Raw genomic sequence first — 17,128 nt, 5'->3', positions numbered from 1 at the left:
CTCAGAGATTTCTGGGTTCTGGTCCAGGAGACACTTCTCAGTCCGATTAAGTTTGTCCATAGTTTTTCACGGTCTACTGTCTCTCATTCCCTCGAAGCCCTCAACTCAGGCTGTGTCTTGACTGATTTGTGTCGGCTGGCCTAACTTTTGTAAAAAAAACTCTTTTATAAGGAGGGCCACCTGCTGGTAACCAGAGCAAGGTGCTTAACCATTACCCAGCCCACTCCCTCACCTAGAGACTACCTGGCTCTCCATAGATCACTTCCTATTAATCCCTCCCCACTCCCCACCAAGGAGGCTGTGTGGAAGGGCCCTGTCCTCTCCCTAGTTTGGTGAGGCTCCGAAGCTGTCTACGCAAGATGCTAGTGGCCCGCTCAAAGAAGTGCTTGGGATGTGTTAAGTGCTCTTAAGACATACTTAAAATTCCAGCACTTGTGAAGCAGAGGCAGGAGGCCTACAAGTTGGAGACCAGTCCAGCTACACAAGCTACACAGTGAGATCCTGCCTCCACAAGCAAAGGTCTGGGGAACTGGGGCTGAAGAGATGGCTCAGTGGTTCAGAACACTTGCTTTCAGGCATGGTGGTGCTGGCCTTTATTCCCAGTGCTCCGAAGGGAGAGGCAGGTGGATCTCTGTGAGTCCGCGTCCAATCTGGTCTACAGAGTGAGTTCCAGGTCAGTGAAGACTACATAGAAAGACTGTCTAAGAAAACAAAAAAGAGCACCTGCTGATCTTCCAGAGGACCAGCTCCCAGAACACACGTCTGGCAGCTCAGAACAGCCTTTAGCTCTACCTCCAGGGGATCTGATGCCCTCTTTTTGCCTCTGAGTGAATCCACACACAGGTGTCATACATATACAATTAAAAATAAACTATTTTTTCTTTTTTGAAACAGGGTCTTAATATATACACCAGGTTGGCCTCAAACTCAGAGATATACCTGCCTCAGTTTCCTGAGTGCTCGGATTAAAGGTGTGGGCCACAGTGGCCAGCTAAAAGTAATCTTAAAAAAAAAAAAAAAAATCCATAGGTTTCGGCCCCTGACCCCAGGCTTCCGTGTAACCTTTGGTGGCAGTACAGAAACTGGCTGCGGTGGGACCACGGACCCAGACAATGTCACCACTGCCCCAGGTGGCAGTGCAAGCCACTCAAATTGGCATGGCCCCGGCGGCGGCGGCAACGTGGCCCTTGGGCACTGACATGGCCTGTACAGGGAACATGCCACCACCAGAGCCATCCTGATCTGAGTGGCCTCTGCCTCTACCTGGAGCCAAGATGTCATCCTGCTGCAGCTGCATATCTGTGGCTGGTGTCACCTCAGAGGGCCATGGGAGCAAAGTGTGATGGAATCAGGTTCATGCTGAGCCGGCCCTGCCCTTCACTGGATGCTGTAGCAAGAAAGCTGTACTGGTCTCCCCCCTCCACATACTCAGGAGAGATGGCCCCACCCCTCACCATGCAGGAGGGGAGCTGACCCTGACAGCATGGATGTAGGGGAGCTGGCTCCACCCCTTGCCTGAGTGGGGGGGGCAGCCCCAGTGGCTTAGACTAACAAGCTCAACTACCACCCAGGCCCACATCCAGACCTGGGGTGGCCTGAGCTAACATCTACTCTAAGTCCTGCTGGAGCTAGTGAAGGGACTGGTCCTGTGGAACCATAACCACGGGCTTTCCATGGCTCGTGGCAGCTGTGGGATATCCTAGAGGAGTTTCGGTGAGGATGCAGTAATGATGGTGTGCCAGAAACTGGAGGCCTTGAACCAGACCAGTGACTCATTGTAATGAAGATTTGCAAGCAGGGCTGATGGGACAAAAGGGTAGACTGTGTGACACACTGCGGCTCCCAGGATGTGTTAGAGAGGCAGGAAAGACGGAGGGGCAAAGAGGTTTCCTTTTGACTTGTTTTTCTTTTTGTTTGTCTGCTTGCTTGTTTTTTTCTGTTTTTTGTTTTTTGAATTTTTGTTTGGTGGGGTTGCTGCAGGGAGGAGCAATATGGAGACTGCGAGGTGAGTGGAATTGAGGTGCATGAGGTGAGATTCCCAAAGATTCAATGAAGAAATCATGTTAAATTTAAAAAAAAAAAGAAAAAAGGAAAAGACCATTTAAAAAAAAAGTCTAGGGGCTGGAACAATGGCTCAGGAGTTAAAAGCCCTTGGTACCCTTGTGCCAAGGGACCCTGGTTTGGTTCCCAACATCCATATGGCAGCTCACAACCAACTGTAACTTCAGTCCTGGGGATCTGAGGCCTTCTGGCCTCTGCAGGCATCAGATACATACAAGGTGCACATTTATACATATAGGCACCCATATATACATAAAAATATATTTAAATGTATTATTTTATACATATGGGTGTTCTGCCTGCATGTATGTATGTGTATCACATATGTGCAGTGCTTACTGAGCCAGAGGAGGCCCCCAGATCTCTTGGAACTGGAGTTATAGGAAGCCATGAGCCATAATGTGGGTGCTCTTAACCACTGAGCTATCCCACCAGCCCCCAAAATAAAACATTTTTTAAAACTCTAGGGAACTGAGGCTGGGAGTCCTTAAGAATCTCGCAGGAGGTCCCAAGCAAGAAATCCCTGATGTAAACCCAAGTCCAGGACTGCAGAGGCTGCAACCCTGACCCCTGTCCTTTCGTGTTCCGAGGTAAGTGACAGTCCCTTATAATAGTGGGTGAAGACCATGAGGTGACAAGGACACCAGCGGACATAGTCAGCAGGAAGCAGCGACCCCACAGGCTGCTGCAAAGCTGGTACCAGGTGACAACGGGGTGGAGCTGGGGTGGCTGTGGGCAGTCAAGCCTCTTCTCATGTGCCTTGTGGCTTCCTGTCTTTAACAGGCTCAGTGCAGCACCTGGGCACACGGGGAAGAGACTTCGGACGTTAATGTCCCCTCCCTCATGCAGAAGAGACAGCCGTGTCTCTGAAAATTCTACTTGAGATATTCTTTTCTTATTTTATTATTCAGACAGGGTTTCAGGCTGGCCTTAAACTTAGGAGCCTCTTGCCTCAGGCTCGCCAGTGGTGGGGTTACAGGTGTGCACCAAGCCCCTTAATCGATAAAATCCTTAAAACCACAAAGAAAGAAACAAGAACATGAAAAGCTCCTTACCAAGCCTGACTTTGATATAATAATATAAATACACACACTTTCTAAAACAGTTCTAGTATCATATGAGTAGTCTGAGAGCCTACGGCGAGAGAAAGTAGAGCGAGCCAAGAAGGGCTTCCCAGGAAGGCTTCTGCCTTTCTAGCTGAGCCCTGACCAGGAAGTTTGGTACTAAGTGGAGCTGAGGGAGAACCCAGCTTTCCCAGTGAAGTTACAGGTATCTCTGTGTGCTTAGCTCCTCCAAACAGGAAATTTCCCCTCAATCCCTGTTCGCTACACTCCAGCTGAGAGGAGAGGACTCTCCCAGAGAGGCTTGTCTGGCCAGCCTGCTTAGTCAGCGGGGTCATCTCGAAGGACTGTGAGGAAGTGCTCACCTCCCTCACAGAGCAGACTGTATGCAGCCCGACACAGTGCCAGCCAAGGTGGCCCTCGGGGCTCCTGGGTGTTTATCAGAGGGAGGAGTTCAGCCATCAGAACCTGGGAACAGTACAGGGCCAGCCTCAGTGGGACCTTATCCCAGGGAGTTGGCCCAGGGATCCCCATGTGGGCAATCCTGAGACAAGCTTCCACTCTCCAGCATTCCTTTCTGAGATTCTATGCATACTGGGCATGCAATGTACTTGGAGAATGTTCCAGCTTACACATAGGCCCAGAGGCACAGTCTCAGTCTATCCCAGGTCCTTCTCCTCTTGAGACTGATGCTCAGGGGGCCTCAGTTAAGGCCACTGGCTCCCAAGAACCCAGGTACACATCACTACCTCCTGCTCTGGAAATACCTTTTCTAGATGGATCTGCTGGTCCAGCATGGCTACTCGGAGCTTCAAGGTTGCCAAGGTCTGCAGCTCCTGGGTGTCAGAGTAGAGAAGGAGCTCAGGGCTCCAGGAAGAGTCTGTCTCTCCTCCACAAAGTGGCGAGGCCTGAGTGGGCTTCTCCACAAGGCTGAGTTCTGGCAGTCCCTCTGTCGCAGCTAAGAGAACAGCTGATTGTAGTCTCATCATGGGGTGGCAGCCATCACTAAAACTTCCCTTTTCTTACAGACCAGTACTTAGCTTTCCAGGTACTTCTTCCCTACTCTCAATTGGCCTTAGCTTTAAGGGATACAAAGCCAAGCTTTTAAAACAATCTTGAGCCGGGGTGGTGGTAGCACATGCCTTTGATCCAGCACTCAGAGGCAGAGCCAGGCAGATCTCTGTGAGTTCGAGGCCAGCCTGGGCTACAGAGCGAGATCCAGGAAAGGCGCAAAGCTACACAGAGAAACCCTGTCTCAAAAAACCAAAAAAACAACAACAACAACAAAAAAAAAACCCAATAAATAAATAAAAATAAAAACAATCTTGAGCCGGGTAGTGGTCGAGTGGTGGTGGTGGTGGCGGCGGCGGCGGCGGCGGCGGCGGCAGCGCATGCCTTTGATCCAGCACTCAGAGGCAGAGGTAGGTGGATCTTGGCCAGCCTGGTCAACCGAGTGAGTTTCAGGACAGCCAAAGCTACACAGAGAAACTTTGTCTCAAAAAACCAAAATAAATAAATAAAATAATAAAACAAAAAACATAAAACAAACAAACAAAAACAAAACAAAAAAGCCAACCTAGTGTGTGGCAGGCTGTGGTATGTTTGGTGTGATGGGTTTGCCTACCTCTGGGCCCTGGCTGGTGACTCTTCAGTCATAGGCAAGGCAGGTTAAAAGCCTTGAGCCTAGTTCAGACCTCAGCACAGGTAGTGGTGAGCAAGAACCTCACCTGCTTGCAGTGCCTGTATCCTGTGGAGACACTGCCCAACCATGGTCCGCAGTCCTTCCAGGACGAGCAGGCATCGGTACTCCTGCATCCAGTCAGTGGGGGCTACACGATTTAAGGAGGGCAAGCGGGGGTCCATGATGGTCCCCCAACCCTCCTTGTGACCCCTGCCTTCTACCCTCCACCCAAGTTCCAGGCAGAACCAGTGACCTGTCGAAAGCTCCCTCTGCATATGAAGTCTCAGCAGTGTACAGGCCTTCCTCAGGCTCCGGGCGTGTGCCTCCACTTCTGCAGCACCGGGTCTGTGGCTGGACCAGCCTGACTGCACACTAGTCAGGGAAACCGTCCTGTGGCCAGACCCTACCCTCCCACCAAAGATGGGTCTGGAGAGATACCACTGCCATGCCACAATGTCCCTTCCCCAAACCTGTCAGGTTTAGAGCCAGAAGTCCCCAGTTCTTCCTTGCCAGTAAGGATACAGCCACCTGGAGTTTGTGGAGGAACTGAGTTTTGGCGGCTCTGGTGGCATCTGCGGAGTCACTGCCTTCTATAGAGCTGAGCTGGGCCCACAGACTGAAACAGCCACGGAGGAGAAACAAGGTTATTTTAATTAACAAGAGTGGACCTTAAGAGGTAGGGGAAGTGATGGACAGGGGCATATACCCCTGGATGTATGGCTTTACTAAATGCAGTAAGGATATCAGAGGCCTCAGGGAACCTAGAGATACTGACCAAGACAAGTGGGCAGGGTAGATCTGTGCCAGGAACAGTGCAAATGCCTGAGAGGTGCCACCTTGTCTGACCCTCACAGCACCTCTATGAAACAGGGCCATTACTGTCATTACAGAAGGAAGACAGCCTGGAATTTAGAGACCAGGTGTCATGTTCAGCCCTTAATATTTGAATGGTTGTGAGTTGGCAAGATGACTCCATGGTTAAGAGAATTTGCTACTCTTATAAAGGCCATGAGTTCACTCCAGCACTCACCGTAGACAGCTCATAACAATCTGTAACTTCAGATCCAAGGGATCTGACACCCTCTCCTGGTGGTATACTCACAGAAACACATACAGGTACACATAAAAACTAAAAATAAGCTGGGCAGCAGTGACACACGCCTTTAATCCCAGCACTCAGGAAGCAGAGGCAGGTGGATCTCTGTGAGTTTGAGGCTAGTCTGATCTACAGAGTGAGTTCCAGGACAGCCAGGGCTACACAGAGAAACTCTGTCTCAAAAAAACCAAACCAACCAACCAACCAAACACCTGAGTGGTTGAACTGAGACCTTCAAAGCTGCCGAGCCTGAGCTGACTCTACAGTTCAAATGAAGCAGATTCTCAGCATGCACAGGGACCCAATAAGGCAAAAGCAGAGACCTGCTGGAGGGTTTTGTTTGCAAGTCCCAATGTTAGTGATGTTTTCCCTGTCTCTCAGTGCCCACTCAGCCGTACCGGGAATTCTGGGAAGCTGCCTTCCTGAAGGCCACAGGTAGTTGCAGGAGGGTCCTGTCAGAGAGAAGCCAATGTTCAGGGCAGCCTCTACTCAGTCTAGGGCTGTCATTCTTACTCCTGGCTCAGAACCCATTAGGGTGAACCTCCTCAAACCCCCTCCTTTAACAGCCTATTGTCAGACAAGCGTCTTGAACAGGGCTTCTGGAGCAGCATGGGCGCTCCAGAGAGAAGAAATGGCCTCAAGCACCAGGCGCATATCTCAAACCCTGCAGAGCCCATCTAAAGCCCCTGGTCTGGTCAGGCTCATGACAAACCTGATACCGTCCCAACCTGCTGTTCTACCCTGCCTGCTTCACTGCGTGACCCTTAAGGGATGGTACCCAGGGCTTCCCCATCCAGCTCAATGCTCTGCTAAGATCTGAACAGATAGAGAAGGCAGTTTCTCCAGTGAGGGTCTGGGAAGCTTACCCCTTCTCTTTTAGTGTGAAGAGTTCTGTGGCAGGAGGAACAGCTGATGGGGCCATCTGTTGGTCCCTGAGGCCTGGTCCAGACCGGGTAGCTTGGGTTCCTGTCCTCACATGGGCCCTATCTCCCCTCGACAGAAGTCTGCACTCAGGGTAGTCCTTGGCAGGGACTGTGGCCCGTTGTATGCCGCTGGTGGATCTTGCACCTGATGCACGGCTGCCAGCCCGGCTGGGGGCCTGGGAATGGGCAGGGGCAGTGGCACCAGAAGTGGCTGCATTAGATGCAGATGTCAGGCTGGGGGTTCTGTCTCTTTGTCCAGCCTTAGACATGCCTTTCCTCACTCGTACAGCCTTCTCCAGTGCCTGGGTCAGAAGCTCCAGTTCCTTGAGGTCTTGAGCACTCGTTGTGCATGCTGTAAAAGTCAAGAACCATGCAAGGGTTCCTCTTCACTGTCCCAGGATGGATCCCCCATGACAACATGCCAGAGAAAGGCCAGGGGCAGCACGCGGGAAAAGCAGCTGGGGTTTACCTGGAGTTGGGGCCTCTTCCTTGGTTTCTGGCTCTGGAGCTGGGGTCCTGGCTGGTTCCCTGCAAAGACAGGGCAGTCATGGCGTGGCCCTAACAGACCCTACCCCTAAGCAGATCCCCAGCCTCAGTCCCTGCAAGATAAGGGGAAGGGATAGCAATGGCAACCGGCCTCCGAAGTGTGCTGTTGCACTTGGCCTCCCAGCCCCTGGGGCTCTGCATAATCCCGATGGTCTGAGAAGGGCCTGGCCAGGAGGTCCCAAGGTCCACATACCAGACTTGGAGCAGCCGCCTGGAAACGCGCAGGCTCCGCTCTAACTGCCGCTGCCTCTCGGCGCAGGAATCCAGGGCGCCCTGTACCTCCGCCACTAGCCTGAGGACAAGCACCATGTGAGCCTCGGAACCCGGCGCCCGCCCGCCCCATTCCCTCTTGTTGCACGAGACCCACCGGCGCGAGCAGTCGGTGGGTAGCAGGCAGTCTGCTCTAGCACCGAGCATTTTTGCCGCCGCCACGGAGTCCCGCACCTTCCGGGTAGAAGGCCGCCCACTTCCGGCTAGGCTACCCAATCTTGAGCGCAGCGAGCAAGACTTGCTCCACAGTGCGGACCACCTCATCAACCAGGCTCCGCCCTAATCCCGCCCCCCCCCCGGGGGGGCTCTGTTGGAATCTCGATAACGAAGCCGGGGTAGATACAGGCTCGCTTGCTTCTGGTTTGGGTAACGAGATCATGGTCTTCTGGTGGGGCATCCGTGACCCTCTTATGTTTGGTTTTCTGTCTTAACCAGTTTTTGTCGAACCTACTTTGAAAGCAGAGATAAACGGTCTTGCTGACTCCCGGGTCACTTAGCCGTCAAGCACATGGATGAAAGATGATGTTTTAGAACTGGGTCAAAGGACAGGAAGCATGGGAATGAATGTCAGATAGGTACCAGAACAGAGCAACGAAGCCCAGGAAATCTGGAGCATGTGGCACCTAGATGGGTCTGCCAATCTGGCCCCTAAGTCATGGCAGGTTGAGACAGGGACAGATAGGAGGGGAGGCTGAGGCCCAGACAATGGCGGAGCTGTTAGGAACAGCAGGCAGACCACATACATACACTGCAGCTAAGGCCCAGCAATGGTCTTTGCCCATAGATTTGCGAAGTCTGGTCAACTTTCACTTCGTGTTTCATATTGAAAGCTCTTTCTGTACCATCTATTGCATTAGTATATTTCATTTTAAAACTCACGATGTAGACTAGGCTGGTCTTGAACTTATAGAGATCTGCTTCCCAAATGTTGCTTATTTCTTTTAAAAAAAATATATATATATACATACATATATATCAGTACACTATTCTATATTCTCAATTGAGTCAGAATGTATGTGAAGCAGGATCTCATGTAGCCTAAAATTCACTATGTAGCTGAGGACCTTGAACTCAACTCATGATCTTCCTGCTTCCATTTTTTTTTTTTTTTTTTTTTTTTTGGTTTTTCGAGACAGGGTTTCTCTGTGTAGCTTTGCGCCTTTCCTGGATCTCGCGCTGTAGACCAGGCTGGCCTCGAACTCACAGAGATCCGCCTGCCTCTGCCTCCCGAGTGCTGGGATTAAAGGCGTGCGCCACCACCGCCCGGCCATTTTTTTTTTTTAAATTAAACTTTTTATGAGTCAGGCAATGGTGGTGTACGCCTTTAATCCCAGCACTCAGGATGCAGAGGCAGGTGGATCTCTGAGTTCGAGGTCAGCAAGGGCTGTTACAGAGAAACCCTGTCTTGAAAAACAAAGCAACAAAACCCTTTTTATGTGTATGGGTGTTTTGCCTCCATGGGTGTCTGTGTACAGTCTGCATGCCTAGTGCAATGGAGACCAGAAGAGGGAACTGGATCTCCTGGAACTAGGGTTATAGGTAGTTGAGAGCCACCATGTGAGTGTGAGAATTTGAATCCAAGTCTTTCTTCTAGAAGAGCAGCAAATGCTCCTGATCAGTGAGCCATCGCTCCAGCCCCACCCCTCTCATCTCTTAAGTGCTAGAATTATAGAAACATGCCACTAGACAGAGCTTTTAGATTTCTCTTTTTAAAAAATATTTATTTATATATTTTATGTATATGGTACTTGGTCTGCATGCACACCAGAAGAGGGCATCAGACAGTTGTGAGCTGCCATGTGAGTTCTGGGAACTGAACTCGGGACCTTTGGAAGAGCAGTGTGTGCTCTTAACCACTGAGCCATCTCTCCAGCCCCTAGATTTGTTTCTGAAGTTAAAAATGTGGTTGGTTGCTGGAAGAAGTGAGGACAGGAGCAGTGCCTAGTAGAACTGGAGTTAATAAATTAATAATCCTAGAGCCCGAGAGGTAAGGTAGCCCTAGTTGTTTAGGTGTGAAGGTACAGGGAACACATGAAAGTTGTGAATCCCCATGTCAAGCAAAGAAGGGCCACGGGACTAGGCACAGGAACTACTACTTCCAACGGGGACTCCAGCAGCCCAGAGAAACTTGTGGAGATTAAGACTTCAGAGGGGGCCAGGTGTGCACCTGGTTCAGCTGGTAGTGAATGGAGATTTTAAAAATTCTTAGATTGATTTTTATTGCATGTGTGTGGCCAGTATGCATGTTTACCACATGTATACATGGTGGTACAGAGGTCAGATACCCTGGAACTAGAATTTAGGGTGGTTGTAAACCACCATGTGGGTGCTAGGAACTAAAACCAGGTCCTCTCCATGAGTAACAGGTGCTTTTACAGGGAACCATTTCTACAGCCCCAGTGAGTTGGGATTTTGACCAGGGACACCACGGACAAGGTGGGAGGCAGATTGCTTATATCACGAGTCTCTTCACATTTAATCCTCACAACATTCCTGTGAGATAGGTATCACTGTCCCCTTACAGCCAAGGAAACAGGCTCACACATGGGCGAACACAATGGTGTAGGACTACAATCCAAAGGCTTGGGTTCTTCTTCTACCAATATGCCCCAGCCAGAGTGGTTAGAATTCTGCTAAGAGTATCAAAACGAGCTGCCACTTCGCACAGCACAGAAGATGAACACTGAGCTCACCCCTTCTCCACCTGTACTTTTGGCTCAAGGGTATTTGGGGGGCACCTCTGATACTTTTTTCAAGAGGAAACAGAAGTATACACGCAGGGTCAGCCTATCTACTCGGCCTTCAGCAGGATCCCCAGGTGTCGAGGCCAGCTGCCTTACACGGGAAGCAGACATTCTTGAAGTTTCTGACCAGCACAAAAGGACCGGTGACCTATTTTCTTCACATGGAATCTGGCCATAAACGAGCGAATCCGGCGATCTGCTTTCTTCATGTGGAATCTGGCCATAAACCTAGCAAGTCCAGTGATCTGCATTCTTCCCGTGGAATCCAGCGTCTTTGTTAACTTGGATATTACAAGTGATTGCTTATGGCTATCCTCTAGAAAGATTCATTTTTCATAAGGAAAGAACACAAGGCTAGAACCAGAGGCTGGGACCAGGTTCCTTTTTCTAAGGTCCTATGACCCAGCCCAGCCTGACCTGGAGCTTCTGGTCCTCTTACCACACACTTCTGGCTGCTGAGATTGCCATGATGAGTCACCATGCACAACTAGATTTTCTCTTTTCAGCTAAAGCTCAGCAATATTGGGAATCTGTTATCTTTTTATTTGATAGCCTCTATTTCAAATGGTTCCTTTTTTTTTTTTTTTTTTTAGAAGAAACCTAGAAATAAAGATGAGGGAAGAATGGCCTAGAAATTCAGTGCAGACAGATGGTCACATGGATACAATGGGGCACAGACGAACCACTCTGACAGGACAGATTTTGAAACTGAGCTCCAAGTGCCAAAGGGAGGAACCTTTAGCCCCAGCTTCAAGGTCCTCACACCTGACCATTAGGCTGTTGTCAACACTGATATGCAGGGACACAGGCTGAAGCGGGCAGTGATGTGTTCAGATGGCAGCTCCCCACTGGCCTAAAATAAGACATGCAGCGGGGCTTTGAACTGTGTTAGGCTCCCTGGGCCACTAGCATTCCAAGGAAGCCGTCAGCTCCTGGCCTGGGATTGTGAACGCCAACACAGAGGCCCATGCTCCCAGAGACAGCAGGACACAGAGGGCAGAGAGATGGGTTCCACAGGTGTGGCCTGACGGCTGTGAGGCTGTTGTCGAGAAGAGGCTGAGCTTTCACTGTCTGGTATTCTGATGGCTCGCACTGAACTCCCCTTCTGGGGTCCACACAGCACCTGCCTTCAGTGTCCTAGAGATACAGCAGCCCTCCCCAGTAAACATTCACCATGGCAAACACTAACATGTTCAGAGCTTCAGGAACCCTAAGTTCGTGTCCTCGTCACCGTGCACTGATAGGTTTTGGCGCTTTACCCGTTGATGGTGAACCCCACTCTCTGGGGGACTTGGGGTACGACACTGTAAACATGACTTCTTGGCCTGGTGGTGGCAAGGCTCTGTGTGGGAGTAGCTGCCCACAGACAGCACTGAGGTAGATCGGGGAGAGCCCCCCATGCCACCATCCAGGGAACTTATGGGACTCGCATTGCAGACGGAAGAGTACCCAGAGGTTGTGATGTCCTTGCCCAGCTCTCCCCTGTTGCGGAGAAGAGGCCTGAGAGCTGGGGCTGGAGGTGCCTGGGTGCCTGGCGTTTGGTGGCCCTTGTCCTCTGGCCAGGCCTCCTCGTCACTGGATTCCTGGCAGCAGTGCTGTTCTGGTTTCAGGAAGACCACAGTGACATCAAGGAGTCCACTGGGAGCTGTGACTGAAAAATTGGGGGGGGGGTGTCTTTATGGTACAGCCCAAGTTATCAGAAGTGACCCTACACCTGCTCAGGACTGGGTGGCCCAGGTATTGCTTTAGGTGACAGCTACGAGTGACCTTGCTTCTCTCAAACTGGGAGGACTGTCCGACAACTCGAAGGGCAGCAGAAGGTGACTGGTCGGTCACCTAACTCAATCTGAGTGGACCCAAAAGCAAGCCAATTAGAAAAGCAGCTGAAACTTGTCCGTGTCAGTCTTCCTGGCCAGTTTACATACACACGTGTGACACACTCAGTGTTCTACACTTTAACCAACAATGACCCAGAGGGACGGGTACAGGTTTAGACCACACCCTCTCCCTCTGTGGGGTGGTGGAAACCCTTGACTCCAGGGCACAGTGCCAGGTGGCCCTCAGACCCCATGCCATCAGCCGATCCATCCCTCCACACCACTCACCATCACCCTCCTTCTCTCCTTCACTCTCCTGGTCTCCTTCATAGCCAGAGCAGCAGTCCAGGCTCCAGTCCAGAAGGCTGCCCAGCAGTGTCTCCTCCTGGCTAGACAGCTCTGCGGTGGGCGTGGTGACAAAGCTGTCCCTGTCCTCCTGAAGGCTGTTCTCCCGCTTCCTGCAAGGTAGGGAGAGTCCATGAGGCCCTGGTCACAGGCGGCAGCACCTGGGGAACCAGTCTGGTCCTTAATGCCTGCATGCCCCTGGCTCTCACCGTGTGTTCTGGAAAACACCCATGAAGCTAGCATAGGTCTGAGCCCTGAAGGGCAGGGGAGCAATTGTAGGAAGAACTGGGCACCTAGTCTAGGAGTGAGTCCTGGCTTACTCTGGCCAGCTGGGGGTCCGGGGCCCCTCTGGTACCTGGCAGGAAGACTCTGCTAGGGTACTAGATGCACCAGACAGGGCAGTGCTGGGCCTGATCGCATACAGCAGTCTATCTTTCGGCAAGGCCAGCAAACCTGTCCACCTGGGTCAGGGCTAGAGAACTACAGGAAGGTCTGCCTCTGGGGGAAGCTGCCACACCCACCAGGCCTTTCTGCTGCTGACTTTAGGGTGAGTGTGGCTGTCCCCATGTTAACCTGGAGGTTTCTTCTGGAAGTCTGAAGGGTTTTCTGGAGAACAGGTCTTTAGAGGAGCCAGTGACCCCCCCTTGATAAGTACACGTGTCTATCTAAGATTTCCCCAAGGGTAACCCGGATATTCAAGAGTGCCAAGTGCAGAGTAAGAGGTGCACAGTGGCCCTCTCAGGAGGACCCAGTTCTCCCCCATTGCACACGGTGGAAGAGGCTGTGGTGTTTCATGTGTAGCAGGTATGAAAAGTTAACCCCCGACGCTGCTGCCTCCTCAGGTCCCCCAGGAGACCAAGGTCTGAAGCCAGGGTCCCCACCCCAGAACACTCATGGCTGATATGGTATGTACCATCCAGCCACCCAGTGCCTGACCTGAGGTTGCTCAGGAGCACACAGGGTGCTGAGGGGTCACAAAGGCAGGGCTGGCACAGAGGGGACCCTGCCCCCTGAGCTTTTCAGATTAATAGCTCAGTGGTGAGGCAGAGTTACTCCAGGAGGCAGAGCCAGAGCGCTGGTATGTGCACTGAGGAACAACAGCACCACACAGAGCAAAGGAATGAGGAGAGGGGGCGGGCTACAACCCAACTCCAGCCGAGCCACGGCACGGAGCAGAGCAAGGAGACCCTGAACAGGATCTACTGCCTTCAGGACATCTTCCCTCAAAGGGAGCCCTAGGGACAAAGGAAGACAAACAGTGCCTTCTGAGAAAGGAGAGGTGGGCTGGAACACAGATATTCAGGAACAGGCCAAGGCCAGAAACCCCTGGGTTAAACTCGGGATCTGCTGCTCCCTGGCACAAGCCTTAGGACACTTAGACAAATGGTTGTGGTGTCAAGGAGGAACCTGACACACAAGAGCATGCCATGGCATGGCTGCTGATGGACAGGGCAGACTCACCGTTTGCTTCTCCTCCCAGAGGGCGAGGTGAGGAAGGTGTGGATCTCCCCTGTGCTAGGGAAAGATGGGGGCTCTGGGCTCTCTTGTCTCACTCCGAGTGCAGTGCACAACTCTGCATAGCTCAGTACCTGTAGGGAGGCCAGAGTGAAGAACTCCAAACCCACTCAGGCACTCCCCCCAGGAGCCTCAGTGACAAAGGAGGACATACCACTTCCCGGCTGATTTCTTCATAGCACTTATCCTCAAAGCGCTGCTTGACAGCAGTCAGAGAGACCTGTCTGTAGTCCTTGGGTGCATCATCATGGAAACTGCAAAAGGACAGAGAGCCTGACATGTGAACCTCACCGACCCAAACTTAGTCTAACTCCCCCACCAGAGAGGACAGCAAGCTTTCAGGACCAGTCCCATCAATGAGGACACACAACCGTGAAGACTGGCAGCTCCTCAGGGGTTCGTTTCCCGAGAAAAAGAGAAACAAACACCCCAAGAACTTGCACAAGAATGTCTGTCGCAGTCAGCGGTAGACACAACCCACGTATCCAACAATGGTCAGACAGACAAAGGTCCATTCAAACAGTGAAACTCACTCAAGCACCGACACACATCGCAATATGAACCTCAAACAGGATGCTCAGAGGGAGAAGGCAGACTCACAAAGTGACATATTAATGTGACCACTTCATGCAAGGTCTGGAATGGGCAAAGCCGCAGATGAAAAGCAATGAATGGATGATGGGGCCAGAGAAGTTGGGAAATGTTAAGTGATGGCTAAAGAGTGGGATTTCTTTTCTTTTCTTTCCTTTTTTTTTTTTTTTTTAAAAAAGACAAGGTTTCTCTCTGTAGCCCTGGCTGTCATAGAACTCACTGTGTAGATCAAGCTGGCCCTGAATTCAGAGATCCACCTGTTTCTGCCTCCCCAGTGCTGAGGTTAAAGACATGCACCGCTACCACCCGGCTGAGTGGGGTTTCTGTTGAGGGTTAGTGAAAATGTCCTAAAATGGGTTGTACAATTCTGAATGTACTAAAAGCCTTTTCAAGTTATACAACTTTTTAAAAACTTGTCCCCAGCACTTTGGAGGCAGAGGCAGGTGGATCTCTGTGAATTAAAGATCAGCCTGGTCTACAGAGCCAGTTCCAGGATAGCCAGGGCTATACAGAGAAAACCTGTCTCAAAAACCAACCAAACAAACAAACAAATAAAAAACTTAGTTTATAAATAAATGCTTCCAACTTAAGTAGTTTAAAAACAACCACAAAAAAATTGGGGATATAAGTTTAGCATACACAAACACTTTTTTTTTTTTTTTTTTTTTTTGCAAATAAACAATCCTTAGCAATAACTTCTGGTTGCCAGCATCAGGTAACAACCAATACAAGAAAAGGTGGAAAACCAAAAGAAAAGAAAAAAAGCTGGGCGGTGGTGGCGCACACCTTTAATCCCAGCACTCGGGAGGCAGAGCCAGGCGGATCTCTGTGAGTTCAAGGCCAGCCTGGTCTACAGAGTTAGTTCCAGGAGAGGCGCAAAGCTACACAGAGAAACCCTGTCTCGAAAAACCAAAAAAAAAAAAAAAGGAAAGAAAGAAAAGGTGGAGGCCGAGCTACTGACCCTGTCTGTAACAGTCACCCTGCTTCCTCAGCCACCAGCTACATGGTCTGGGAACCACAGAAAAAAACAGAGTAGGAAAAAGTATAACACTGACAGGTCCCAATCAGTGGAACCCAATGGGGAGGCAGGAGGACAGAGAATTGCTGGTCAGAGGCATAGCGGATTATTCTAGAGGGCTCTGACCTTACCCTGGAAGCCAAGAATGATGCTCTGGGCTGAGGCAAACAGAAAGAACATGCTGTAAGGAGGAACCCAAGGCGTGACCAAGGTCACCATGAAAGCCAGATCTCAAGGAAAGAGCACTGGACCCAAAAACCACTAGGTTGTATGGAAAAGCAGTCAATACTACCTACGGGAGGAACACCCAGTCAGAGCAGAGGGCAGCAGCTCAGACATACAAGCAAGGTAGCCTGGGCTGGGGTGAGGAGTCCAACTTCAGCTGTGAATACTGAAGTGGTTAATTTCCTGAGGGAGGGATTGTGAGCCGTGAAAGAAAGCCAGAACTGCCTGGTTCCTCGGGGTGGAGGTGATGAGGATAGAGAGCCAGGGAGCAGTGCAGCCATGAGAAAAGACCCGGAGAAAGGAAGCAGTAAGCAAGCAAGAAGTGGGAGGAGCGGGTCTGCAAGTGATGCTGGGAAAAGACAGAGAAGCAGCCACAGGCAGATGCAAACCCAGCCCAATGTCCCATGACACTCCCCTTCCAGCCAGCAGCCCAAATGTCTGTCTGCACCACCCTTGCACAGATGTCCCCAACCTGGAACATGGATGTGCTTCCTTCAAGGGACCCTGGCCTTACCCATGTACCAGTTCCACATCCCCCATCCATTCTCCCCACCCTGTTTCATTCTTTAAAATGATTTATTTATTCTTAGAGTATATGTACGGGTGTTTCGCCTGTATGTATGCATGTCTATGCACCACACCAGAAGATAGCATGGGAGGCCTGTAGAAATGGAGTTACAGATAGTTAGGAGCCTCCAAGTGGGTGCTAGGAACTGAACCCAGGTCCTCCGGAAGATCCTCAGATGTTCTTAACCACTGAGCCACCTCTCTAGCTCCACTCACCGCCCACTCTCCCTTTTCTACACATTGTCACTAGCTGACACCCTGCGCAGACAGTGCTACTCTAGTCTGGCCTTTGTCCTTCTTTCTTACATACAATATATTCTGATCATGGTTTCCCCATGATCTTCCCATCTTCTCCCTACTCCCCCACCCATCCGACTCCAAGCCTTCTTTCTCTCTCTCTTTAGAAAACAAATAGACATGTTAAAAAAGCAAGCAAACCAGAATTAACAAAACAAAATTTAAAAAAAAAACCCAAACACACACAAACAACAAAACCCATAAAAACATAAAATTGAGAGCCACAATACACAAGCAAAAGACCAGTAAGACAAAAAATTCCCCAAGCAATATGAGAAAAAAACAAAAACAAAACAAAACAAAAAACCCATGAAGTGCATTTTGTGTTGGCCTCTACTGTGGGCACAGGGCCTAAGCTTAAGTGTGGTTTG

General features: G+C 50.7%; 2 protein-coding genes across 8 annotated transcripts in view; both read right to left on the bottom strand.

The window, feature by feature from the left end:
• Window positions 1-2,946: 2,946 nt before the first annotated feature.
• On the bottom strand, window positions 2,947-8,417 carry Tedc2 (tubulin epsilon and delta complex 2). 6 transcript variants are annotated; one of them, XR_008222571.1, is made up of 11 exons: window positions 7,736-8,397; window positions 7,562-7,660; window positions 7,292-7,350; window positions 6,766-7,174; window positions 6,298-6,351; window positions 5,326-5,419; window positions 5,057-5,168; window positions 4,850-4,951; window positions 3,890-3,958; window positions 3,488-3,590; window positions 2,947-3,071 (listed from the first exon to the last, which is right to left on the bottom strand). XR_008222571.1 is itself a non-coding variant. In XM_052759123.1 (11 exons), the coding sequence occupies exons 1-11, from the start codon at window positions 7,900-7,902 to the stop codon at window positions 2,998-3,000; spliced, it is 1,464 nt and encodes a 487-aa protein (XP_052615083.1). In that variant the 5' UTR covers window positions 7,903-8,405; the 3' UTR covers window positions 2,947-2,997. The 6 variants fall into 6 exon arrangements, 5 of the variants coding, with proteins under 5 accessions (XP_052615083.1, XP_052615086.1, XP_052615084.1 ...); XM_052759123.1 differs by having other exon boundaries at window positions 3,890-4,080; window positions 7,736-8,405; XM_052759126.1 differs by lacking the exon at window positions 5,057-5,168 and having other exon boundaries at window positions 7,736-8,417.
• A 927-nt stretch (window positions 8,418-9,344) lies between these two features.
• Window positions 9,345-17,128, bottom strand: part of Ccnf (cyclin F) — a 54,416-nt gene continuing 46,632 nt past the window's right edge. For both annotated transcript variants that reach the window (XM_052759116.1, XM_052759114.1), the window contains 4 exons: window positions 14,214-14,313; window positions 14,006-14,133; window positions 12,488-12,657; window positions 9,345-12,033 (listed from right to left, as the gene is read on the bottom strand). In XM_052759116.1, the coding sequence (XP_052615076.1) occupies window positions 11,576-12,033; window positions 12,488-12,657; window positions 14,006-14,133; window positions 14,214-14,313 (856 nt within the window). In that variant the 3' untranslated portion in view covers window positions 9,345-11,575. The remainder of the gene's footprint in view (window positions 12,034-12,487; window positions 12,658-14,005; window positions 14,134-14,213; window positions 14,314-17,128) is intronic.

This window comes from Peromyscus californicus, unplaced genomic scaffold, assembly GCF_007827085.1.
Source record: "Peromyscus californicus insignis strain IS unplaced genomic scaffold, ASM782708v3 Scaffold_3__1_contigs__length_106647218, whole genome shotgun sequence".
Taxonomy (NCBI): Eukaryota; Metazoa; Chordata; class Mammalia; order Rodentia; family Cricetidae; genus Peromyscus; species Peromyscus californicus.
The sequence above is the reverse complement of the archived record's forward strand: the minus strand, read 5'-3'. Positions and strand labels throughout refer to the sequence as shown.

Coding starts and splice junctions, on each gene's coding strand:
- Tedc2 (XM_052759123.1), bottom strand. CDS start 7,902: ATGAGGTGGTCCGCACTGTGGAGCAAGTCTTGCTCGCTGCGCTCAAGA. Junction 7,175..7,291: donor GGAAGAGGCCCCAACTCCAG/GTAAACCCCAGC, acceptor TGACTTTTACAG/CATGCACAACGAGTGCTCAA. Junction 3,072..3,487: donor CAGTCTGCTCTGTGAGGGAG/GTGAGCACTTCC, acceptor TGTGGTTTTAAG/GATTTTATCGATTAAGGGGC.